The sequence below is a fragment of the Tyto alba genome, unplaced genomic scaffold, assembly GCF_018691265.1.
Source record: "Tyto alba isolate M040663 unplaced genomic scaffold, T.alba_DEE_v4.0 Super-Scaffold_14, whole genome shotgun sequence".
NCBI classification, from domain to species: Eukaryota; Metazoa; Chordata; class Aves; order Strigiformes; family Tytonidae; genus Tyto; species Tyto alba.
In genome coordinates, this window is record NW_024881276.1 from 21316022 (window position 1) to 21341960 (window position 25939).

At 39.1% G+C, this 25939-nt stretch overlaps 1 protein-coding gene across 1 annotated transcript; it reads right to left on the bottom strand.

Moving 5' to 3' along the window:
* Nucleotides 1-7497: 7497 nt before the first annotated feature.
* Nucleotides 7498-18407, bottom strand: LOC116961524 (histone H2A.Z-specific chaperone CHZ1-like). The gene is made up of 8 exons (XM_042788271.1): nt 18347-18407; nt 17692-17787; nt 13425-13519; nt 12283-12369; nt 12133-12246; nt 11881-11920; nt 10526-10614; nt 7498-9489 (listed from the first exon to the last, which is right to left on the bottom strand). Exons 1-8 carry the CDS (start codon nt 18405-18407, stop codon nt 9280-9282), a joined length of 792 nt encoding a protein of 263 aa, XP_042644205.1. The 3' UTR covers nt 7498-9279.
* Between the last annotated feature and the right edge of the window lie 7532 nt (nt 18408-25939).

Here is a 25939-nt window from a genome sequence, read left to right on the forward strand (position 1 = left end):
GCCGGAGACTCCTCCTCCTCCTCCCGCCGCCACCGGGGCAGGCCGCCCGCCCCGCCCCGCTTGGCCGGGCCTCGCCTCCCGCCGGCACCGGCGGCGGCAGCGGGCGGGAAAGGGGCTCGGGCGTCTGACGGGGGACGCGCTGCCACCCGCTCACCCCCTGCCTTGTCCCCCGGGGCTCCGGCGGCGGCGTGTGGCCCGCGGTTGACTCCCCCCCCCCCCCCCCCCTCCACCGAGGGGCTGATCCCCTCCGACGTGGCCTCCGGGAGTGCCCGGGCTCGGCGTCCCCGCCCGGTGCCGTGTGCCCGACCTGCTGCGCCGGGCCGTCCTCAACGGCGGCACCGGGCTGGCCGGGAGGGAGGGAGGGAGCCCCGGCTGCACCCTCTCGCCTGTACTGGCGCTGGGGCTCCCCGTGGGCCAGGGCGCGGTGAGTGGGGAAGAGGCGGGCTGTCCCCGGAGCCTGCACCGGCTGCGTGGGGCCTCGCTCGGAACGCAGCGGCGCGTCCCGCCCGGCGTGGCCGTGGCTGCGGCCGCAGGCCCGGGGCGGTGTGCGGGCAGCAGTGCGGGGAGGCGGGGTGGGCTGCTCCCGGGGGCTCCGCGGCTTGCAGAAGGCCGGCCTTCGACCTTCAAGACCTCATGATTCAGATCATGAGATGAATTGAAAAAAAAAACGGTCGAAGTGTTCACGTTTCCCTGTAACTTTTTGAGCTGCTAGGGTGTTTTGGGGTCACATTTTCAGGCTTTCTTCCATAACCACAAACACTGGAGGCTTTTTTTCCGCCTTCCAGATGAAAGCAAATTCCCCAGTCGCTACAAGCCTACAGAAGAGAGGGCTTCAGGCAGAGCATCGTATGTTCCAACACTTTTGATTTGAGATCTGTCAACCCTGCAGTTAGACTGCAGCTAGGCTTGGGTATTATTTTTTTAAATTTCACTTCCCACTATTAAAGGTAGCATCTAATGGGTCCTATAAACTGCTGAAGGTGTGGGGAAGTGCTGGCCCCGGCTAGAGTCCCACCTCTGAAGGGTTTGCATGCTGGAGCAGTAAGGGGGAGAGATCCCAAGGAATTCCAGAGTCTCACCCGCATGCTGCACTGTTTGCAGCAAAGCACTGACAAATGGGAAAATAATATCTAGTAAGTAAAGGAATATTTCTTTAAAAATAAGGGACACCAATTTTCAGAAGGAGGCGAGTCATCTCAAGGGGAAATGTTATTTTGGAAACAGAAGAGGTGCCAATTTTGCTAGCCTTTGAGGCTGGCTATACCAAAGTGGCCTAAGGGAAAAATGGCATCTTGCTGGTAATGAGAATAAAAATGTGGTGGGCATGGTGTTTGAGAGCTTTCTCCAAAACATTTTCTTCTCATCAGAGTTTTTGTTTGGATCAGGAGTGTACCTGAAGTCAGCCTCCTCACTTGAATGCGCTACATTTGGTGTCTGAGACTGAAACGTGCACAGGGGTGAGTGTACCTCCTGCACCCACAGGGCCAGGCTAGAGCTCTTGAGTAAAATACTCGGGTGAGTATGGGGAGGTACCGGGTCCTCAGGACCAACTCTTCTCCAAGCTGATTGTGCTCTGCCTTGTGCCAGTACAGCTTGAATATTCTAGGCTTCGATATTCAGTTTTGATCACCTTGATTTAAAAAAAACAACCAAACAAACAAAAAACCCAAAACCTACAGCAGTATCATGTGAGCCACCGCAGTCTAACAGCCTAATGAAAGATTAGGTTTCCATGTGAGAAGAGATTAAAAAGACCAACAGTACTCTGAAAGCAGAAGAATAAAGAAAAGGGAGTGCTTTAGGCTATTATTATTGGCACAGATATAATAGAAAAAGATTAAAGTAAAAAGTTAGAAAACTGTTATAAATAGTGATAATCTCTGTAGGTTTTCAGTGCTGCAAGGCTTTGGTAGAAGTTGAACACTCGCATGTGCTGGAACAATAGAGGTACTTGAAGAAGCAGATCTTAAGGATTCATATTCTCTTCCTGTACGTCCTTTTAGCTGCCCATTTCCAAAACACTGGCCTTCATTTAGATATTCTTCCTAATAATATAAGGTCTGTACTAGTATAATAGCATTGTACAAGAAGCCGTTGCCAGCAGAAGTCCTAATGCAGCTGCAGCTTCTCCATCAGCTGTCCCAATATCGTCCGAACCTTAGGGGTCACAACCTCTCTCTTGGGTAGCCTTTTCTAGCCATTTAAAAACTGCATTACCACCATGCAGAAGCATGGCAGTGATGATGAATCCTCCTTGTCTCGTTAGCCTGTCAGTGTGAGAAGCTAAGTCGTCAGTTGTAGGTACAATAAATTAACTGCTGCTGTGGTGTCCAGATCACTACAGGCATGCACCCCACTTGATTCACTGTAACCAACGAGTTTTTAAACTGCTTTTGTGTTGCTCCTGATTGGGTAGGTGTGATTCCATCCGTTCAAACAGCTTAACCACGGGCATTTTGAGGCTGGTTTTCACGATGTCTTGGCTGTCAACTGTTGAGGTTTCTGCAATGCTTACTGTGCTCACTGTGTGTGAGCTCGCCTGGGATGCTGCTTTTCCTCTAGTATCCAGCTCTTGGAGTTCTAGCTGCCCTGAGGAAGGCAAGAGATTTGAGTTTATGTAGTCTGCAAGTTACAGCTCAAATTTAGATGCAAGGGCAAGCATAACTAGCTGTATGAATGTATCCTTCCTGGTTTGTTTGAAATTAGCCCTGTAAACACTCCAGTACTGAGGTGTGCATTCATTCAGATGCAAGCTGACTCTGGAGTTTCTCTCTGCAGTGTAACCCTTATTCTATGTCTTTGTTAGAATGACAGCTCTCTGAAATCAACCAGAAGATTGGGGCTTGAAGGACAAGTTCAAGGCATCTTTAAAAATCTTTTTTGAATTTGTAGTACAAGTTAGATTTTTGTAATGTAGTTTTCATAAGGGACGTTTTAAGAGGAGAAAGCATTTGGAACTAGGAATGTATTAAACAAATGTCACATTTATTGAATTTGAAAGCATAGTCCTGGTCATTTTTTCCTCACAGTTCAGCTTTCAATTTTCATAGAAAAAATCCCAAATATTTAAGCTTGTGGTTATTTGGAGTTCCAGGCACTACTAGCATTAGGCAAGAAACAACCAATCTGCTTTTCATGGAAGATTCAGTTTTTGACTGCTCAGAGGTAAATGAGAACTTTCAAAACTGCAATTAAGCAACAGTATGGGATGAAAATGTGTAAGAATGTCTCATTTTTCTCCAAATAGTAAAAGAATGATAAGGAAAAAAACAACCCAAGAACCCAGATGTGTGTAATTAAGTTTTGGAAGCCCCAACTAAGATTTGATTAGTCATGATAAGTGGATGACAAACTGGGGGCCCAATCCAAACTACAGAGAGTTTTTTGCCCGGTGAATAGCCTTAGCAAATGAGAATGCTCTAATATGTAAAGTTACTCACATAAATATCTGCAGAAATAGAAACAGTCCTAAAATAATAATTTTAAAAATGCAATTCTTACAATTCTTGAAGTTTATGAATTACTTTCTTATGATGTTTACTGTCAGAAACAGTTAGAAATACATGTTTGTTGCTCCATGTTTGCTGTTATCAGACCCTACTTCCAGCTGCTTGTAACTGCCAGCTCCCAGGGTCAATTTTTTCCCTCTGGATGTTGCTTATGGACTTTGCTGGGACGCTGGTCCCTGTTAACACCCCGCCCTGGGGGCACTGTGGGTGCTTGCAGGCTGGTGAGGTGCACTCCAGCGTTGGGACGTTTCGTGGAGCTCTGACAGAGTCCAGGAGAGGGAGGCTGAAATGGAAGCACAGATTGGGATTGACCTGTGGAGATAACGGGCAGGAAGCGAAACTCTGCTGCAGGCACTGCTGTGGTGAGGAACTGGAGGCACCGAGGGGAAAAGGCGGCAAAAAAGAGCTGGGGGAAGACATGGTTGGAAAGAGGCAGGTAGAGCACTGTCTGGGGAATGACAGACAAAATTCCCCCATCTTGCCATGCTGCTGCTGGCAGCACATGCCTGTGAAACCCCGCTGCCAGCACACATGCTCCAGTTCATGCAGAGTAGGTGCGCCAGTGCCATTTTCAAAAGGCATCTCTGCTGCAGGTAGCATGCCCATCAAAAAGACTTCGCTCACTCTGCATTTTTAAGTGATAGATTAATGTTTTCTAACAGAAAGCTGGTTTTCCTAAGATGACAGACAGGAAAGAAACACTAGAGGCCAGCCTACAAAAAGGCATCACCAGCTGAAATTGTCAGAAGGATGTAGACCAATGGAAATTCTTATTCTATAAGCTTAAATAACAGAGATGATGATCAAACAGTTTCTCGTGTGAAACAACAATCTTAGGTTACGTCCTAATAATTTTCTTTCTTAGGTCAGACCTAAACCTTAATTGCACACTCTGTGACAAAACCACACAAAAATATACTGCCCTGTAGAAATAACGTATTTAAGGGAAATGAGCTGTTCTTCAGGGCAGCACTCTCTGTGTGTTCCATCCCTGAGCACTTCTGTGCTCCCTACATCGGTGATCTGAAGAAGGCTCCTTGGATCTTCCCAGTTAGTGGTGCCTCATGCCCTCCCTTCCAGCAATGCCATGAAGAAGATGGCTAGACTAACTTGCCCTCAGTTTCTCCACTACCAGAAACCTTGCTATGGAAAATTTCAACATGAAAGTCTGGGTCAGGCACATACAGAGCATATAGATAGTATACATACGTAGCAAGTCTTCAAGAACACCAGTTGCCTTTTCCTCCTTCCATCTGGCGGGGTGCACATGTCCTACTCACAGAGTGTCTTAGGTAGCCAGCAAACCAGAAATTTTGGGGGGAAGACAATATTGCATTTTAGTTGCTGACTGATGCATAAGTATGTGGTATATAAGCCGATACATGGTTTAATGTTTAATAGATATACTGAAGAACAAAGCCTCTGTATTTTTACTTTAAAAAAAGATGTTAACATCTCTTAAAATTGCAACTGTTAATATCTATTCAGCTTTTGATGAGTGTGATTGGAAACAGCTGTGTCTAAACTGTTTCAACATCAAATGAGAATGGTCTTGAAAATGAAAGATTTGTGTACAAATAAAAGAACAACAGTTTAGCCAGCTTTAGATTTTGCAATGCTTTTGTTGAGTCATTACTATCTGGTCCTGGAAGAGAGACTGGTAATTATATACTGTGATTAAAATGTAATTCCAACACGGTTTTGGAAGGCAAATATGTGTGAAGTTTGAGACCTCATCAGTATGAGATACTGAGCAAAGCAGAGCTACTACCAAAGCATTAATTTCTCATTCTCACCACTGATAGTGGTCTTGTCACACTTACTCAGGACACTATTTATGTTCTTAAAGGAATTTAGACATGTCAGGGTGTGAAAACGTTGTAAACCCCTGTGAGTGTGAAGAGTATAAATAATATAGCTCTTAAAAACACTCCAAGGCAATTTAGTTTATTTATATTTTAAAGAGAGAAAATAGTCCAAGGATGCAGTAAATGGTTATCATTTTCCTATACAACACTTGGGTATTTTTAAATGTGGTCATTATTAGATTTTAATATCTAACTCAAATAGATTTCCTTTCTACTGCTAACTCAGATATTTTAGGTATTTTTGGAACTTTTTTTTCCCCTGTGTTGTTAAGCGTCTATGATGCTAGGTACATGTCATAAATCTGAGTGAAGCGTTACTCCTTCACCTGGGGGTATTAGGTGTAGAGAGTAGTGATAGCAGGATGGGTAGTGGTAGTGTAACCATACTGCTTTAAGAACCACCCCTTGCTGGGTCAGCAAGGAGTCTGACCAGCAATTTCAACAGAAAAGGACTAGGGAATGGATGGGCTTCGCGTGCAAGAAGACATTTCTCATATACTAAGTAAATGTCAAAAATGCTAGATGTCAAAAGCCAGTTGTCAAAAGCTGGACAAGTTAGTGTCTTATTCATGAGTACATTTTAAGTAAACCCCTACTTAGTTTATCAACAGTCATGTAAGATTAGCTTGTGTACACGTGATTATTAGAACTTACAGGGGTTTACCATTGTGATACTAACTCAATTTCCTTCAAATTCCCTAATTTCAACAGCATGATTTAAAATCTTCCTCAGGGACAAAGATTGGACCTAGTTTGTAAACTCAAAATTTATAAAGTTCACTCGATATATTATTATTATTATCATCATCATCATCATCATCATCATCATCATCATCATCATCATCATCTTTGGGTATATAAAATACTGTCCAAACAGCGTGTTCTCTTCTTGTCTACTTCAGTCACCACAAACCTGCATGGGAACAGTAGCTGTATAAGTGAATCCCGTGCTTCCTGGAAATCCATAAACATCCATATGTCAATATATGGATGAAAAGGAAATTTCAGGAGGTACACATTTAATCATTCATATACATGCACACTTACCTACATATGTCTATACATACATGTATCTTCATATAAATAGATACACACACGTATATATATCAGTGCATATACATATATATGTATTCAAGATGAACTAATAGCACTTCTTTTTAGATTAAACACCTATGCCTAGACATACCTTTATGTATCAGAATTTGACCACTGAACATCTATGTATAAATTGAGAAATACATGACACATGAATAATTGTAGTTTTCTGACTTTATATTTTTACAAATAAACAGTCTAAAATTTTAAAAATACACTATATAAACATGTTGAGGTACCAGAGTACTTTAACACCAAAAGTGATATGCCAGAAAACATAAAGCTGTCAAAGAATTTTGAATCAGAAGATTTGATACAGAGTGATTATCTTTAACTGCTTTTCAGGGGCCAGGGGAAGGAAAATGTCTGGCTTCACAGGCTGGGTGGGACGAGGCAGTTACACCCTCGAAGAGCACAAACTCCACCTGGTGGTAGGTTCGATGGAGAAATTTTAGAAAACCTGCAATTCTAAAGCACAATCTCTGCTGTATGACAGGGCTGTGAAATCTAGAAATAAAGATTTAAGTTGATACAGTTATCTTTGGGAAAGTACGAAAAAACAGAGAAAAATGTACTATAAATGTTTCTAATTTTTGCTACGCATCAGTTGATGAAAGCCTTTCAGTAATAAAACACCCCTTACATTTTTAACATAAGGATTGTGAATTTGCTAAAAACCCCTTTAAATTAATATGCATGTACATGTAAATTGTTTTATTTGTTTAAACTTTTTTATTACCGAGGAAGACATGTAAAAAAAAAAGACATGTGAATGGATAAATTTGGTCCTGCTTCTTCTTAAGTGAAGTGTATGGATCAGATAAATGTACAAATCCCTGAATTTCCTTTGGTGTACATCAGTTTAGAGTCCATTACATAAAATTCTGTAGCATTAGGTTTAAGGGTAATTCCCACTTTAATATTTTTCACTAAAGTAGTTCACATTTAAAAAAAAAAAAATTGTCCTTACAGTAACAATTTGTGTGATTGAGCTCCACTTAAAAAATAATTAAAGCTTATTTAAATTACGGAGGACACTATTTACTTTATTTCTCCCTTTCCACTTTTTTACTATTCACAACAGTACCCAAGTAGAACAGAAACAACATGTGCATTCAGGAAAACAAGAAAATATGTAAATATAATGCATACTGGCAAAGAAAAAATAGCTCATGTAAGATTCATTGCAGAACTCAAGAGTAGGCCAAAGAAAAATTAGAGCAACAAAAGGATCTCAATTAACTCTGGCAAAGGATCACCCAAGCACCCAGGTTTTTAGTATGATGCTAACTGTAGCACAGAGGAGGCCCCGTGAAAGAATCTGGGCACCTGCCATACTTACAGAGACAAAGCATTCGGCTGAATCAACTTCTAGGTCGAATACAACTCCAGACACTTCTGTTATATAAAACTTAAGCGAGTCTGAAACTAGGAAAACTGATAATCCAAAGGCAAAATATGGCCAAAGGCATATTAAAATGTGTTCATATGTCAGTGAAATTAAGTAACGTTTTCCTTGGTTTTCTACAAAGACAATCTCTCCCTTGTAAAGTATTCTGAAAAGTACTCGGTTTAGAAATAATTATGTATTTTATATTTATGCTAGAGCTTGTCTATATTCATAAAAAATAAGCATATTCTAGTATGCTTAGTTTTTAGTTTAGAGGCAAACATAGACGCTGGATCAGATTCATCATGGTAAGGGTTATATTTCTTATTTGTCTGGAGTACAATTTTAGAAATCAAATTTTATTTGGAGGCAATGCTGGTAATTAAAATAGTGGGTTTGTTACTTCTGCTTCTTGGACTAATTAAAAACCCAAACATACTGCTTATCCATACCAGTAATGGGATTCATTACTCCTGCTGCTCAGCCTCCATCTGAAAAAAAGCCAGGTTGCCTGAGAAAAACATGAATATTTAGCCCATAATGATCTGTCTGTCATACCAATGTATTCCATAGTAACTGGCTACATTATTTTCCTGTAAGAAAAGCTTCACTAGAGACTCATTAAGGTATGGATGTTGAAAGAACATAGGATTAGAATCCAACTGAAACACCAGTGAGGATGTCCAGTTTTTATTGGGCCTGATTCTGTGAAGAAAGTGTCCCATCAGCGTACACTGATTTCAGCAGGAGAGAGTTCAGCATCTCTCAGAAATGAAAGGTTTCTCCAAGTCCCAATTTGGCAGGATACTTACTTACATACTTACACAACTCTTAGGTACTGTTTCCAGTGGAACGAGTGCCACATATGAAATTAGGCACATACTGAAGTAACCTCCTCAATAACGGCCTGCATGTTAACTTGGAAGTTATATTGCTATTTTTCTAAGTCAAAACACAAAGAGGCATAGGTATTTCTAAGTAACTGAGTACCCTCTTTAAAATGTCAACTTCAATATTAATACCTAGGTTGTTAAACCAAGTAATATCTTACACCAAATATTATAATTTTGCAAGAGTATCATACTGAAAGTGTTACTCTGTAGAATGAAACAGAATAAAATTATTTAGCAAAAACCATGAAATGCCTGTATTCAACTTTTCTCATAAAAAAATATATTTTGTTTTACAATACTAACAGTTAAGGCCACAGAAGTCCAGCAAGATGCTGATAAGCATATCAATTGCAACTATTAAAATTACCAATAAATATAAAGAAAATGGTCTACATGTTTAAAATCATAGCAATCCAATTAATCAAAAAAGCAACCGTCAACATCTCTAGTGAGTTGTAACTGTTTTCAAGTAAAAATGCACTATGTGCTTTAAGACTGTCACATTCTTACGTACTCTAACAGTGTTAGAGTAATATACAAGTAGAAGATTTCATCCTTCTGTCCTGGTTAGTCACAGTTTCCCTGGAGTTCTCCAAAGTATTATTCTGGCTTTCATCTTTACTGTCTTCACCAGATAAATCTTCCTTTTCTTTTTCTTGTCCACTCTGTAATAGATTTCCAGATCTATCTTCCTTTCTGCTACATATGTTCTTTTGGCCTGTCAACGGCTTTTGCTTAAACAGAGAAAACTGAAGTAAAAAACAGGTAAATAATATGACCAAAACAGTTACCTGTGATGTTCAAGGTTAAAAAAAACACAAAGCCTTTTGTATATATCAAGGTCAGTTTAGGTCACAAATTTCTCCTTGGTAAAATAAATATTTTTTTCAAAACAAAATGACTATTTAAAAAATGTTACTGGAGAACATTCTGGTGCAATATTTGAATTGTGTCAAAATGGCACAAACAAATCTGAGAAGTTAAAATGATTGCATTTTGTCAAATTACACACTGTACATTTTGTACAAAATATTGCAAGTGGTGCAAATTTTTTTGTGTTTCTTTCAAACACGAGTCTGAGGTAAAAATAGAGGCTCAGATATGCAAAGTCCCAGAGCAGTAAATGCTTAATACACTTCGTTATAAACGTGTGTAGTCCCATTAAAGTTAATGACAATGTGGTTTTATGTCAGTGAGACTAAACATGTGCTTAAAGTTAATTGGTACTTAAGGTCTTTGTTCAACAGCAAAAACAGCAGCCAGTCTCTGCAGAAGCCCTTGGATCCTAAACCTGTAAGAAATTCCATATAAGGTACTCCTCAATATGCACATATGTATATAAGCACACTCTTTAAATCAGTGCACACTGAAAATAGATACAAGGTCAACTGGCTCAGCTGCTGCTTTCAGAGAGAAAGATGATGAAAAATATTTTTAAATAGCATCCCATAGGAATCAAGTCCTAAGTTTTCACCTCACCAAAATCTGATGTGACCATGTCTTTTATGGGCATGTTATACATGAACAGTGATAATGGGCTTTATCTCATTTCTACTGACAGAAGTACTATGATTTATTTTAATAGAGCAATTATTTGGACAATTTTAAGTTATCACAAAATAAAATTAAACCTCAAACAGAAGGAACAGGTTGCTTAGCAGTTTAATTGTTTATGCAGATCAGGTAAATTGGGGTATTTGATTCCGTTTGGTAACTGCCCACTGCTTTCTTGGTCACTGGTAAAACTATAAGGAAAATCAGGCCACATACCTTTTTCCTCCCAAAGATTCCTCCAGTTATTTGGTCATCACTGTTCTCTGAAGAATTGTTCACAGAGTGATTGTCAGTGCCTTCTTTCTCTACAATAATATAAAACTTCATATTAACTTCCTTCTGATTGTTATAAATTAAGAGCAGAAAAAATGTTCTTCAAATTATTTTTGAAGGAAAAGTCACGAAATAAAATGAGGATCTTACAAAAAAAAGCAATTGGAATATTCCGTTCAACTTGATGTGCAGCCTGACAAGAATGTTTTTATTTTTTAAACTCTGTATATAATGTCCTTGTATTATTCTCCAGATGCTCGATTTTCAAGAACACAGCACTTATGGCAGTGACATTATATAGAATGTTTTGACTTGACACTCATAGTTTTGCTCCTACTGACAGAAGACAATGTCTTGCACACTGATTTTGAAAGGCTATTCTAACTCAGAAAAGCTGACTTTTAAGGCAGGAGTTACAGTTCAGCATGAATTTTATTCCATAGAAACAATTCTGGGAAAGGAAGAACTTTCCATCTGAGTTGATGTTCCTGTGTTTAAATTTTCCTATACTCCCTTTGGAATGATATAAATTTAGACCTTAATATCCAAACTTCCAGATCACTGGATGATGGAAAAATATTTAAGCATCCATTCTGGACAAGCTATTTCCATTATAACATTGAAAATAAATGGCATAGCTTCTTCAGTAGTAAGGCAATGGTTGTTTTTATACCACATTTGTTATTTTTGTTCAAAAGAACAATTATAGATTATTCCAGAATTCATAAAATAAAAGAAGTGGGTTTTAATTGTCTTGCATAGAGGGCACCCAACTTCACGCTCCCCAGCTTTTCTAAAGTTCTAAAATACAGTTCACTCACACTGTCATCCTAACTGCAAGCAACATCCAGACTTACATCTCCAGCATCTCTGAACAGTGTTCAGTAATTACCACATTTCACCTAAAATAATCTGTTTGTGAACATAATGAGGAAATGTCAGTTGACAGGGAAGGACTTTTGACAAGCTTCTCTGTTGAAGTGAAGAAAGACGGCACATAAAGAAGTTGCTTGAGAGATAATACAATTACCATTACTTTGCCACTGCACAACTAGAACTATGCTTAGCAAATAAGATGCAGTCCTGCTAAAAGAAAGTCCTCAGGGACTTCCTCCAATACGTAACTGTGAAAAGTAATTTCTTCTTTCAAATCATTAACAATTATTAATGTTTTTTTGCCTCTCAAATTTCATCACCTCTGAAGATACTGACAATAACTGTATTGTTCAGTATTTTTATAATAGAGATTGTATTTAGAATGTCCATAATGGTCCAATTCTTAGGAATTGTATCCTTACCCTGCTGAATGATGGTCTCTTTCTGAGTAGTCCCTCCTGTCTATAGAGAGACAAAACAATGAAATCTCTATTTTCAGACTTGTTGAAAAATAAAATGTTTAACACTTACATATGTGTTCCTCCCTCTACCAAAACCACCCCAAAAAACAACTTTGCATTTCCAGGATAACTACACTTGTATTCAAACCAATGTAAGTTATAGAACCAAATTCTTTCATAGACCAATAACTTAATAGAAATAAATGCTTTTACCTCAACAGTTTCCACTGTGCTATTACTGCTTTTCTCTCCCTTGGGTGATTTACTATGTTTCTCCTTTTCATATTTTTCCTCTGTTTCCTCTTCTTTCTCTGTTTCTTCCCCTCCTCCTTCTGCTTCTTCTTTTTCTTCTCCTTCTTCTACTTCTTCATCGTCATCATCATTGTCATCATCATCATCATCATCATCATCACCACCATCAGTGTCTTCATCTCCAGACAAGTTTCGTTCCTTTGACAAAATGGCCAAAACATAATTTTGAAACTTACGCTGCACAATGGTATCATGGTCCTCATCCTACACCAGTTCATCATACATCATAATTTGTCTAAGAACAAGAAAACTCAGAAGAAAATGTTCCAAGGAGTAGATAGAGTAAGGACAAAGAAAGAAGCCCTCATTCGAGGGTTGCTAATCTTAACTGATTTTAAATAAACAGACCTCCAGTGAACGTTAGGAGTGCAGCTGACTTTTAGGTTTTGCTAACATGGGTCTCCTTAATGGAAAAACAATGAAACAAGCTTGATTTTGGAAACAAAATACTTATTTTAAATGTTTGAAATATGTAAAAGTAACACAAGCAGTAGTAATTCCAACACTGAGAAAAAGAATTAAAATCTATTCCCCAAGAAAACTAATAAAACAATACCAGATACAATGTTCTGATTCATCCGATTCAATATAGACGCTATTATTTGAATTTAAGTTAGTTTCAGCTTAGGATAAAACTTCAATAAAGTAAAATACAACAGCCAGGGGTATTATAAATAAATTTTAAAAAGCGCAAATGATATTTTTGTAAAAATGTGTAGAAAAAAGAACCGATTATATCCTTATTACTCAATTCAGTATGTCATTACTCTGCCATTTATGTATTTATAACAGGATGAAGTACAGTATTTTAAAGAGAAACATTCTCCCTCCAGTTGCAGAAATATAAGGGCCTAAACCAAGTCCAAAATGGACTTCTGATGTCAAATCAAGTGAACCCTTATCACTGCGTGAGAGTGCCCAGATGTACTATTACATATTTGCATTCTGATGTTTTTCTTCTATGATTGATTGAAATATAGGTATTGAACTAGTATTTTATTTTAAAAGAGACCTGAACAACAAAACATTTCGGTTCCGCTGCAGCCTATGTCATGATGGGAACTGGTGGGAATGATCTGCATGCTCTTTTGAAAGTGTGGTAGAGGAATGGGTCTTATTTTGAATATCTTTGTATACTTGGGTCCAAATGCTGTCTCCTTTCTTTTGTCAATATTTTCCTTACTCCCTCTTACTTTTTCGAATTTTTGCTTGTTGTCTCCACAATGATAGTTTTCATGCTCATCAGAAGGTAACTTGCTAGTCAGCAGGAGACCGTTAGCTAATGTTTCTAGAGGTTGGAACACAAAGCTGCTTAGCCAAGAATGTGAGAGGTATGCAAAAGCTTAATAAGCTAGTTGTTTCCTGGTCTGTACTCTTCTGGGTAAGTTAACCATGTAGCAAAGTATTTTTGGACCTTACTCAGAAGCCTTCCACCACTTTAAGCACACCTGTAATTAAGAATCACAACAATACCACAGACATTCAGCTTGTACCACTTTCATTGTTCTCTTTTGCCCCATTGTCCACAGGCTTGTCTGGTGCCTTTTGCAGTTTCAGAGACCAAATTTTTAAACTTTGGATAAAAAGCCTCACTGTGCATACCAGCATGTGCAGCAGAGTTAGTGGTTCTCCACAGTGGCTAGTACCTGCGCAGCACACACCATGTTCTGAGAACCGCTGTGAAATGGGCTAGCAGCAAAGATGAATCCTTCATGGAGTCCAGGCTACACATTAATCACACGCTGATGCTACAGAGCACACCTGGGAAACTGAAGGAACTCTGGTAGTGCATTATACTGCCTGCCACATATTCCAGCTTTAGAAATGTTAGCAATTAAATAAAAGCAGAAATCACCAAGTACCATTGGTAGAAAGTCTCTTCTGTAGCATAACACAACTGTGATCCAAACAGCCGGCATTTTGCAACAGATGAATGCTTCAGCTCACCCTACTGGGGAAAAGACCTTCTCCTAACAGCTACCTTCCGGTATTTCCCTAACCAAGGCTTCTTCCAGTCACCTTTCCAGTCCGTCTCAGTAAGTGTGTTTTACTCCAAACAGTGAGAAAGGCAACCTGCTTTCAACTCTAACAAAAGTAAATGAAGTGCAAAATATTTTGTTGAAATTGTAGAATCATTTAGGTTGTAAAACACCTTTAAGATCATTGAGTCCAACCATAAACCTAACACTGCCAAGTCCATCACTAAACCATGTCCCTAAGTGCCACATATACATGTCCTTTAAATATCTCCAGGGAGGTATTTAAACTACTCCCTTGGGCACCTTGTTCCAACGCTTGATAACCCTTAATTTCTTCTCACACAGCAAGCAGACTGAGCAGCAGTGCCAACATACATAATACCATTTAGGGTGGAGCACACTGTTTCGTATGACTACTCAGTCGTGTGCCCTGGCACACTATTGTGAAAGTTCCCAGCAACAGGGTACAAAGATTCCCAGTGGCGAATCCTACTGTCATTTCCTGGGGGCTCTGCACAATGGAAAGTCTTTTAAGAACAAGCACAACCATGGTAAGAATCCTGTATCCTGGCATTTCCAACAGGTAAACAGGTAGGGAGGAAAATGACAACAGGTTTCAGAAGGGTGTGATATTTTTTTTTTCAAAAATATATATATTTTTTTTTAGTTTTAGTGAGAAGATTGATTATGAAGCTAAACATGACAAACTCTTTACATGCTCGACTCTTCTATAATACACTCGAGCATCTGTGATGGAAAGCAAGAGATAATAATTCTTCCACTTTTCTAGGGGCTCAGAAAAGGTTGCTTCTTACATGTCATTACATCTCAGGACCAATGAACAATAAAATCTGAAAACATTTTTGTCTAAACTCCTTTGGAAGTGGTGTTATTTATCATTGGCAGAGTTTATCTTGTAGAGGTGAATTGTACCAATATGGGTACACTGCAATATTTAGTACAGAAGTGTTTAGAGAGAACACGTGCACAGGATTTTGTCTTTGTAAAAAATGTAAAAACCTTCCACTGGATAAAATCCTGACACTCAGTCTTCCAGAGGACCTGCTTGAGTGGGTCCAGATTAGAGCCATGGAGATGACCAGGGGGCTGAAGCACCTCCCCTGTGAGGACAGGCTGAGAGAGTTGGGGTTGTTCAGCCTGGAGAAGAGAAGGCTCCGGGGAGACATTATAGCAGCCTTCCAGTGCTTAAAGGGGGCTACAGGAAAGCTGGGGAGGGGCACTTTATCAGGGAATATAGGGATAGGACAAGGCATAATGCTTTTAAGTGAAAGAGGGCAGATTTAGATTAGACATAAGGAAGAAGTTATTTCCTGTGAGGGCGATGAGACAGTGGCACAGGTTGCCCTGAGAAGCTGTGGCTGCCCCCTCCCTGGAAGGGTTCAAGGCCAGGCTGGACGGGGCTGGGAGCACCCTGGGCTGGTGGGAGGTGTCCCTGCCCATGGCAGGGGGGTTGGAGCCAAGTGACCTTTAAGGTCCCTTCCAACCCAAACCATTCTATGACTGTATGTTTCTTTGACATGGAATTACTTAGACATCTGTGAGAAAGCCAGAATTTTCTATTTTGGTTCCTTCAAAATTGAGACAGCATTCACAGATATTTAGCAGAGTTATGGCCCATGGAAGGGATTCAATCTATCCATTTCACACTGGAAGAAATTTAAGATTCATAGGGAATGTATACACTACATAATAACATGCATCTACAAAACACAGCAAAATGTGTAAAGACAGCTAAAAGTAAAAGAAGAGTTTAGTCCAGCTTTGAACTACTGAAAATGTTTATCCCATTTTATAAGCACGTGTAAGTATCTCTAGCTCTGCTAATACGGAGTTACTGGTCAAGCAGTTAACAAAAATACCTATGTTCCATATAGTATGGGCAATAAAAGTAGTTAGGATTTGAGTTCTGAGAGGGGAACTTCTCCTAATTACATAGTAAAGAGTCATGACATATTCACATGAAAATCAGTCCCAAAATCAAATTGATACGAAAAAAGCTCTTCTTCCAACCCTCACCTTTTCAATTACACAATCCAGTCTCAGAAATTACCTATACTTCTAGCCTCATCTCTAAGCACACTTGATCTCCAGCTTTCTATCCACTGACAACTGTTTTCCTCCTCATCTAAATATTCAAAACATAATTTAAGAAATGCAAAGCTTATTTTCTTTCAAAACCATTCCTCTTGCACAGATAATGATGGGTCTAATGAGGAACAGCACTCTAATTCTCATTAAGCTAGCAGCTAAACCTATAGATAGTAACCAAGAAAACCAGAATTTGCTATTTATGAATACTTCCTAGGAGCACAGTCTAATGCTAAATTTAAAAAGATAGGAAGAGCACTTTTTTTTTTTTTTTTTTTTTGTAAATTTGGTGAAAATCTCATCAGAACTAAATGCTCCAAATGGCTAGGAAAATTTGTCACAGAATAACATTTTAAAAGACCTTTTTTTCTGCTTCTTTATAGAGCTAACATTGATCAGTGGGACTTAGAATACTACTATTCTAAGAATAAAACAACATTTTATCAAAGTACAAAATTACTGTCAGCATTCTAGAATCTACCTATCATTTGGAAAGCAGAATCAGGTAGACACATATTTAGCATACTTGAATAAAAAAGCAGAGCACAATTAGTGCGATGTCATCCGCAACATAGTTAAAGCATTTCAGAAACTGTACACCAAGATCCCATAGTAGCCCTATAGAACTTAAAAGACTTATGTACAATTCCTATGCGTACAAAATCACTACTCTTTTACAGATGTATAATGTCTGAACTTCTACCATACTGCTCCACAGGTTCTGCTTACAGTGAACTTATCAGGTTTGGATTCTGTGTGTTCCAGTGTGGCTGGAGCACTTGTCAATAAGACTGAGGCAAAAAAGCCATTGAGTACCTCAGCCTTCTCCATATCCTAGGTAGCCATGTCTCATTTCCTTCTGGAGAGAGCCCACATTGTCCCTAGTCTTCCTTTTATTACTGACATACCTATTTTATTACTGACATACCTACAGAAGCTTGTCTTGCTATCTTTGACACCCATGGCCAAATTTAATTCTATCAGGGCTTTGGCCTTCCTAACCTGATCCCTGGCTGCTCGGACAATTTCTCTGTATCCCTCCCTGGCTACCTGCCCTTGCTTCCACCCTCTGTAGGCTTCTTTTTTGTGTTTGAGCTTGTCAATGAGCTCCTTGTTCATCCATGCAGGCCTGCTGGTGGTCATACCTGACTTTGTCAAGATGCATCACTCCTGAGCTTGGAGGAGGTGATCCTTGAATATTAATGAGCTTTCTTGGGCCCTTCTTCCCTACATGGCTTTATCCCATGCTACTCTGCCAAGCAGATCCCTGAAGAGGCTAAATTCTGCTCTCCTGAAGACCAGGGTAGCTTGCTGTGTGCCCTCCTTGCTGCCCTAAGAATCTTGAACGCCACCATTTCATGGTCACTACTACCCAGATTTCCCTTGGGCTTCACACTGCCCACCAGCCCCTCCTTGTTAGTGAGAACAAGGTCCAGCATGGCACCTCTCTTTGGTGGCTCCTCTATCACTTGGAGAAGAAAGTTATCATCAACACATTCCAGGAACCTCCTGGATTGCTTATACCCTGCTGTGTTGTCCCTCCAACAGATATTGGGGTGATTGAAGTCCCCCATGAGGACCAGGGCTTGTCAACATGAGTCTGCTCCTGTCTGTCTATAGAGGGTCTCATTTCCTCAGTCTTCCTGGTCGGGTGGCCTGTAGCAGACTCCCATTATAATGCATCCTGTCCCTGCCCTCCCTTTAATCCTGACCCATAAGCTCTCGGTCAGCTCCTCATCGATCCCCAGGCAGAGCTCCATGCACTGGTCACTGACAAGAGGGCAACCCCCTCTCCTCGTCCCCACTGACTGTCCTTCCTAAAGAGCCTGTCTCCTTCCATTCCAACACCTCAGTCATAGAAGTCATCCTACCACATCTCAGTGATGCCAATAAGATCGTAGCCCTGCAGGTGTGTGCACATCTCTAGCTCCTCTTGTTTATAAAGATATTTAATTTCTCAGTGCTCTATAAAAATGTGGTCCTATGTCTACAGGAGAGAGGGGAAAAAATTTAACTCTGTTCTATACCGTTGTCTCCCCTGCTGTCATGCTCTGGCTGAAAGACAGTCTCGCAGAAGACTGGAGACATGTCTGATGGTAGACCTTGATCAAATGACAGCTGTGAACTAGGTTTCTCTATATTGCCATAACTATTTGATTGTGGATCCCTCCTGCATACTTTACGGAAACTGAGCTCTGGCAGACAAACTGTTCATAATTAGCATTTCAGAAGGGAATGTTTATGGTATCTTTCCAAGCTTCCTCAAGAAGTCAAAATATTTTATGTTTGCCACCACCATTTTATGTTTCTAGGGAAGAAAATCTCAAAATCACTGATGAGACAAATTTAGTTGCAGATCTTTTAAAAATCTGGTGATAACTGTCCTGGTTGGGGCTGGCCTAGAGTTCCCGTTGGTCTGGCAGCGGGAGGAGCTGCAGCACCCTGAGACCCCAGGGGCTCCCCAGGTCCCAGTGCCCTCACCTGTGTGCGGGGGCGGGGGGAGCACAGCTGGAGGGCTGGGCCCTGATTGGCCAATAGTCCATGTCATGTGACATTGTGCTCACCATATAAAGGCAGGAGAGGGCTGGGAGGGGCTCTCACTTCCTGGAGTGTGACTGTGGGGCCTTTGTGTTTGGGATCACTGGCTGGGGGCAGGTGGGTGTTGGTCGGCAGGTGGTGAGCAGCTGTATGGTACATTACCTGTTGATACTGCTGTCAGCATGTTCTGTCACTGTTATTAAACTGTTTTTATCTCAACCCGTGAGTCTCCCTTTGCCCCTCCGATTCCCTCCCCATTCCCAAGTGGGGGGAGGGTGGGTGAGCGACTGTGTGGCGTTTAGCTGCTGACCAGGCTCAAACCACAACAATAACTCAGTGATGAAGAGAAATCTGTAATTACTATGTGTGCCGCTTGGAAATGGATAGTTCTGGGAAGCTCTTGCTTACAGAAAATATATTTCTGTTTCTAGTTGCCCTGGAAACTGTTAAAAATTCAGAGAAGACTATTAGAGAGCTGAGAATGAGGTAGGTAGCTATATGCTTATTCCTTGGTATTGTTCTGCCAAGCAGCCATAAAACAGTGATTGCTTAGCAGAATTTTTAACCATTTAAGGAACAAATTTCTCCCATTACCTGTCCAGCCCATTACCTTTAGATGCCCTAAAGTGTGCCATGGCTCTCTTACAAGCCCATACAAGAACTGAATGGGATACATACCTAGGAGGACTTTCACTAGAAAGTAGAAGAGTCTTAGTAGATGGGTATCAGGTCTGAGGAGGTTGGTCAGTGTGCATAACGCTGTCACATGGGACTGAACAACACTTTGTAGAGCACTGGTAAAGACAACTACAAAATATATTTCTACAGACCATCCTTCATTTTTGATGCAGGACTGGAGTGGAAAACGTAGAGGAATCATATTCCCCACTAGCTAATATTTTGCTCTCCAAGATACTAGTGCACATCAGTATCACTCCTGAATTGTTCATGCTGGGAAAATCCACTGTGTTAACATTCTACTAAAATAACATTTAAAGTAACAATATTAACCATGATTTTACATGCAGATGAGAGAAAAAAAAATAAAATAGATCTGATTACCCTTTGTGGGTTAGAGATATATGGATGGATAGGCATGTAACACTATTTTGATACTGATCTTGTCATGACTTCAAGTTATCTGACGTGAAGTGACTGGAAACAGTGCCTGACAAAACTCTTAGTAAAGCTAAGATACGTACCTTGTAGTTTTTTACTTATCAGTTACAGCGAAAGCTTAACATCTTAAAATTCACATAGCGCTAGCCATTTGTTATCAGGAATTTGGATTGGGCTTTCATTTTGTAGCTATTAATACAGAAAAATTATTAGCTCAGCTACTCTAAACCTTAGAGAAGTATCTTTCACTTTAATGATTACTAAAGAAAGCTGTCCAGTTTGATGACTGACAAAATTCAGAGACGTAAGTACTCAAATGAAAGTATTCAAATGAGAGATTTAACAGCTTATTCGTTCAGTTAGAACCAGTAAGGCAGTCAACAAGCCAAACTAGTCTTTCCTTATGTATTGTCATGGAGAAAACCAGAAAAGTTCAGCTGAATACACTTAAAAGAATTTTCGGTAAAAAGAGGAGCCTGTCACCATAACTTGTCTAAAAGTTAACATTTGTACTTTCACTAGGTTACACTGGTTTCCTAATTGTACAACTCTATGTCAGGAGCACTTGACATTGATTACCTCATAGTTATAAGTGTCCCTTAATGCTTCTGTCACGCAAGTATCCTGGAATACTAATGCAATGCTGAGCTCATAATTTCAGGTACACTGTGAGAACAGTGAAACAATTGGAAACCATTTTTATGTCAGGCATGAGTTTCCATTGCTACATGTCAAGCAAAGATTGAACTTTGAAGATAGTTATGACTTCTTGTAAATATGACGGAAGAAAATGTTTTGAAGCAGTAGATGCCCAAATAGTGATACACTGGTTACCCTGAATATGTGATGACTTAACTACTACAATAGTATTTGTGATACTTCAGTTGCATTCTCCAACAGGACAGTGTCACTCTGAAAAAAATGGAATAAAACAGTGACTATATAGCTGTAAATAATGTTAGACTAACTACTACAATAGTATTTGTGATACTTCAGTTGCATCCTCCAACAGGACAGTGTCACTTTGAGAAAAATGGAATAAAACAGTGAATGTATAGCTGTAAATAATGTTAGAAACTGATTGAGCAGACTAATTTTTCACTGTTGTTTTCCTAAGTCTTCTTCTGCTACGCAATATGTTTTATTTACTAAAATCCAAACACAAGGACTTACAACTTTACACTGATCTGTGCCCTTTCGTCACAGGCTGTCACTGCATATATTTTGCACCAAGAGAATTAATCTGATTACATTTAATAACTAAGACTTTAGGTGTCATTCTGAGTTAGTACATTGACATTTATTACACAGTAGTAGACAGGCCTTTTTTGATGTCATTATCTTAAAAGATTGTTTTGGTTGGCTTTGGTGTAATTATTCTGTGGGTTGCCAGCTTGCTGCTGTAGGTATATCTGAAGAAAGATACATCTCTGCATTCTTTTTTGAGTAAAAATAACCACTTACCAATGTATAAAATTTTAATGCAAAACTACATTCTAAAAAAGACAGTATTTGTACTTCCAGGTTTGTTTTAGATTTTGACTATTCACTACAGAATCAATTTAAATAGTTATCTAAAGGATTCTTTTTCTCCAGCAATTCAGAGCAAATTTTTATTATTTATTCCCCAAGATAAACCCACATCTGAAATAGCTCACATGTACTACAGCTTCCATATACAGTACTCTTAGTTTCTCCAAACAGGTTGCTTTCTTTGAAGAACAAATAAATAATATCAATTTCCAGGGTGAAAAGGAAAAAAAAAAAAAACACTCTCTAAAACTAGAAAGAATTTTTAAGGTGTTTTGTGAAGAATCATAAAACAAATTGGAGACTGTTTACTTCAAGTATAATCTCATGAGCTATTTTACATAGTGACATAAATACCCTTTAATATTCAGTCACTTGGAAATAGCATACCAAAATAAGTCCTGGGTACTTAAGCAAAACAGATGAAATATAATGAGCAACTTCAAATCATAATATGTTGACGTTATCTCAAAAACTTAGTGTGTCTCTGGAAGATATTATGCTACATAAAATGAATTCTTAATGCTAACAGACACACAGAAAAACTAACTTGGGAATATTCGCCCACACTTGGATTCAGTTTGTGCATTTTTTCCAGATTCTTATAGAAAAAAAGTTCTAGGGTCTGGAGTTTGTCATGCAGCTCCCACTTATTTGCAAGTGAATGAGGACAGTCACTGCTTTTTGCTTTTATTATGCCACATAGCTTAGAGTACTGCATGTCTCTCCAAAATCACGTGCTTTTCACTGAAATCCTGCCTTAATTATGCTGATTATTATTCAATGCTTGGAAAAAAATTACGGGCAAAAGCAAATTTTCACCAATAACACCACAGCACGCAGGAAGGTTCTTCAAGATTCTCTGGTCTGTTCTCCATACATTCCTGAAAGGGATGCCCAGTGAGTCACTGCCAAAATCTCTACAGCTTGCAAGACTGGGTCTCTCAGGGGAGATGCCCCATTTGAAAATACTCTGATGTGAAGGTGGCCACTTCTGTACAACCATCAATAATCTTTAAACCCATTCTCATCTTGTATGGGCAGATTTTTCAAGGCACACAAAACTTAGTAACACAGAAGTCCCACCAGCTTCCCCAAGGAATTGTTCGCATCATGCTGGCACTTGTGAAAGGTCTACACCAGCTACTGAAGGCCAGCTTTAAAGCACAGCTTAACATCTTTCTGTACTCTTGATACAGGACACATTCAGGTTTGCTTTGTACTTTTTCTACTCAGAGATGACAATGAAGCGCTTAGTAAAAGAGATTAAATTTTGCAGCAGTTCTGCTGCTGTGTTTCTAATTATGAGAGTCATTTTGTGCCTTGGCTAGATGCTGGATAGAATGAAAGTATTTTAAACTTCCTGTAAGAAAACCAGCCTCTGCCAGGGTAGCTCACAATCCCAAACTTGTATTAGATTGGTCATTATTGTTGACCTCCCAGTTGAATGAATGACCTCCCAGAATGAAATCCCTGAAGCACAGGCTCTTGTATTATCACTGGTACACAGGGAGTGGAAAATATTACTCTTCAATAGTAGTGATCTGTATCCATACAGGTACAGGTGCAGATACAGGCTTTATTTAATATAAAATTCTGCTTAGAGCTACCTTTGTTTAGCTCTCTCTTACTCTCAATATTAAACCATAAATTTACATTTCACACAAGCCACAAATGCAAATCTGTGTGAAAGGTGGGGTATTCATGAGAAATTATAAAGCGCTAAACCTGTAATGTTGAACCTGGGACATTCCAGGAAACTGCCCTGCAACCCACCTCAGACAGAAAAAGAGTGATGTCTGATTTTTCAACACTGGGACATTTATAAAAGCCAGGATGGTAAATATCTTTACACTTGATATTTCAGGGCCCTGATAATACATATTTTCATAACTATGATGTTTTGAGATAAAGGGATTAATATTTGTATAAATTATTATAGCATGAGGTTGCCAAGCAAAGAAGCAATAGGCACTATCACAAATCCTTAAAAAGGCCAGCGATTAAGTGTACTTTCTTCTTCTTTTGGCAATAGAAAAATAAAGCCTCTGTACCTCTCTGCAGTGCAATATTCTGATGCCAAAGCTATCTCTCCAAAATCCTTTCAATATGCAGAAGCTAACATCTCTCTCCATTATGAAAATATTACAACTCAGTGAGTGATTTCAGATCATGAACATGCTCATAACTTCACTGAGGACAAAACTATAGGTTTGCCATTTGTGCAAGCGAAGTATTTGCTCACTTGTTCATAGAATGCCACAGTACTAAACGCTGTCATTTATTTGAATTGCACATTTAGAAATGAGTTGAGAATTTGCCCTTTTGCATTTACTTTGCCCATTTTTTGCCTTTTTACAGGTCTGACAACATTCTTCTGTCTGAAGATCCTGTTATTTCTAAGCTTGATTATGCTTCCCATTATACTCATCATAAAATTAAAGACAATACACAGAAGTTTAGGTGAGTTCACAGTTCATAAATACAGCCTATATGCACTAAGAAAAAACTCAGATTGCGCTAAAAAAGATGCTATGCTTTATTTAACAATACTTTTGTTAAATGACTAGATTCAAACCAGAAATTCAATTAATAAAAAGACTGTTTGCTATTCTGAGGTGTAAGATCTACAAGATAGTGTCATCTTTGGAGAAAGTAAGCTAAAATTTATCTTAAAAGATGGCTAAAGTTAAGAAAAGCTAGGGAAAAAAGCTAAAAGCAATGGAAACAAAAACTAAATGCCCTTTTCTGCATGATTCCTAAAGGCCCCATTCTAAAGAATAACCATGTACCTATCCAGATAAGACACCGGGACAAAAAAGTGTTAATGAAAACCAGACATTTTCTGTAGTTTAGAGAAAAAGATTTTTGCTATTTAGCATCAATTATGCAAAGAAAATTATTATCCAAATTAATAGTTTGATGTTTTCAGATATAATGGAAAAATTTACCTGCTGAAATTTTGCAGACATAACAGAAGAGTTGTGCTACAGCATATTCAAAAGTAATCTAGAGCATCCTCATCTCTAACAGCAGCTATGGGGCAAGAGCAACTTGCAGTCCACCCCCCAAAAATGGGATATGTGCTTGTAAATCATGCCTGGTGTAAAAGGCAGTATGTACATATATAATTCTGTGAACATGTATGTGAGAGTGTGCAGGGGGATTAAAACTTCTGAGATTAGCTGAAGAAGGACGCTTAGAAATTTGCAGGTGCTTATTAACATTTTATGGATGTCTAGTGTTGTTACTTGCTGTATTGCCACTCTTGATCTTGAATGGGTAGTTGGCTGATTGATGATTAACTGCTATTAATAGATCAATAAACCACTTCAATATTGATTTGATTTAGGCCACATAATTGAACAGTTTTTCTGCATGACAATCATGAGGGAATAAATGCTTTTTCTAGTACAAGAATACAGAGACATCAAATGAAGGTACCAAAATACAGATTCGAGACAAAAAAAAGAGTTACTTCTTCCAACAGCCTGTAAAGTGATCCAAGAATTGTCTGCCAAAACATGTACTGGATGCCTAATAGGTTAAAAATTGATTGAAAGAAATTCATGGAAGAAAAATGGCTATTAAATATAATAGATACATCTGCCGAACCACACATTATTGAATATACTGAATACATGTGGTATACTGAATGATTACACAGGAGAAGTAACACTACATGTTTGATCTATTCTTGTATTTTTTGCCAGGCATCCACCAGTTGCCACTGGTAGAAAAAAGATATTGGACTAGATAGACCTTTGGTCTAAGCAATTTTCTATTGTTTTCTCTCTCTACTGTGGAATTTTTTCTCTGTACTAAAAACTAGTTCAGGAGTACTTCTGCCATGTTGTTTAAGTACATCAAATAAATCTTTCTGTATCCCATAATAAATACCAAGGACATACTGAATTTCCACAAAACCACAAGTACCAAACTTTATAAACCAATAAGAGTCAAACTAAACAAAATTCCACTCATTATGCTAATGGAGTTCCAAAGTCCCCCCAAAGCCCAGAAACGTTGGCACAGTGTACAATTTATGTAACAATTCTGTGGAAAACCCTTAAGAAGTGCTGGAGTAATGCTCTGCTTTTCCCCTACCACAGGAATGATCCACAAAAAAATATAAAATCAGTTCTCAATTCAATGAATTTTCATCCAGACAAAACAAAGAAAAGGAGATGACTGTAACTTGGATTTCTTTACTCTCCTGGGAAGCTTTATGCTATCAGCCCATGTTAGGAGAGGAACAACAAATGGTCCCCCACTTGGCTACGGATTTAGATTAAAAGCTACAGCCAAACAGTAAATGAAGAGCCATTCCTGCGTGGAATTGGAAATCACTTGCTTCAAAGTGCTCTCACTATTTTCTCCCTCAGTCTAGCAAATACTTTTCACAAGAAATAACAGATTTTTTTCGCAGCTGA

Excerpts from the sequence above, each read along its gene's own strand:
- LOC116961524 (XM_042788271.1), bottom strand. The coding sequence starts at position 18,407 with ATGTCTCCAGTCTTCTGCGAGACTGTCTTTCAGCCAGAGCATGACAGC. Across the intron at positions 17,788-18,346 it reads TGACAGCAGGGGAGACAACG|TGATAGAGGAGCCACCAAAG; the intron begins GTATAGAACAGA and ends TTCTTCTCCAAG. Across the intron at positions 11,921-12,132 it reads GCACAGTGGAAACTGTTGAG|ACAGGAGGGACTACTCAGAA; the intron begins GTAAAAGCATTT and ends GTCTCTCTATAG.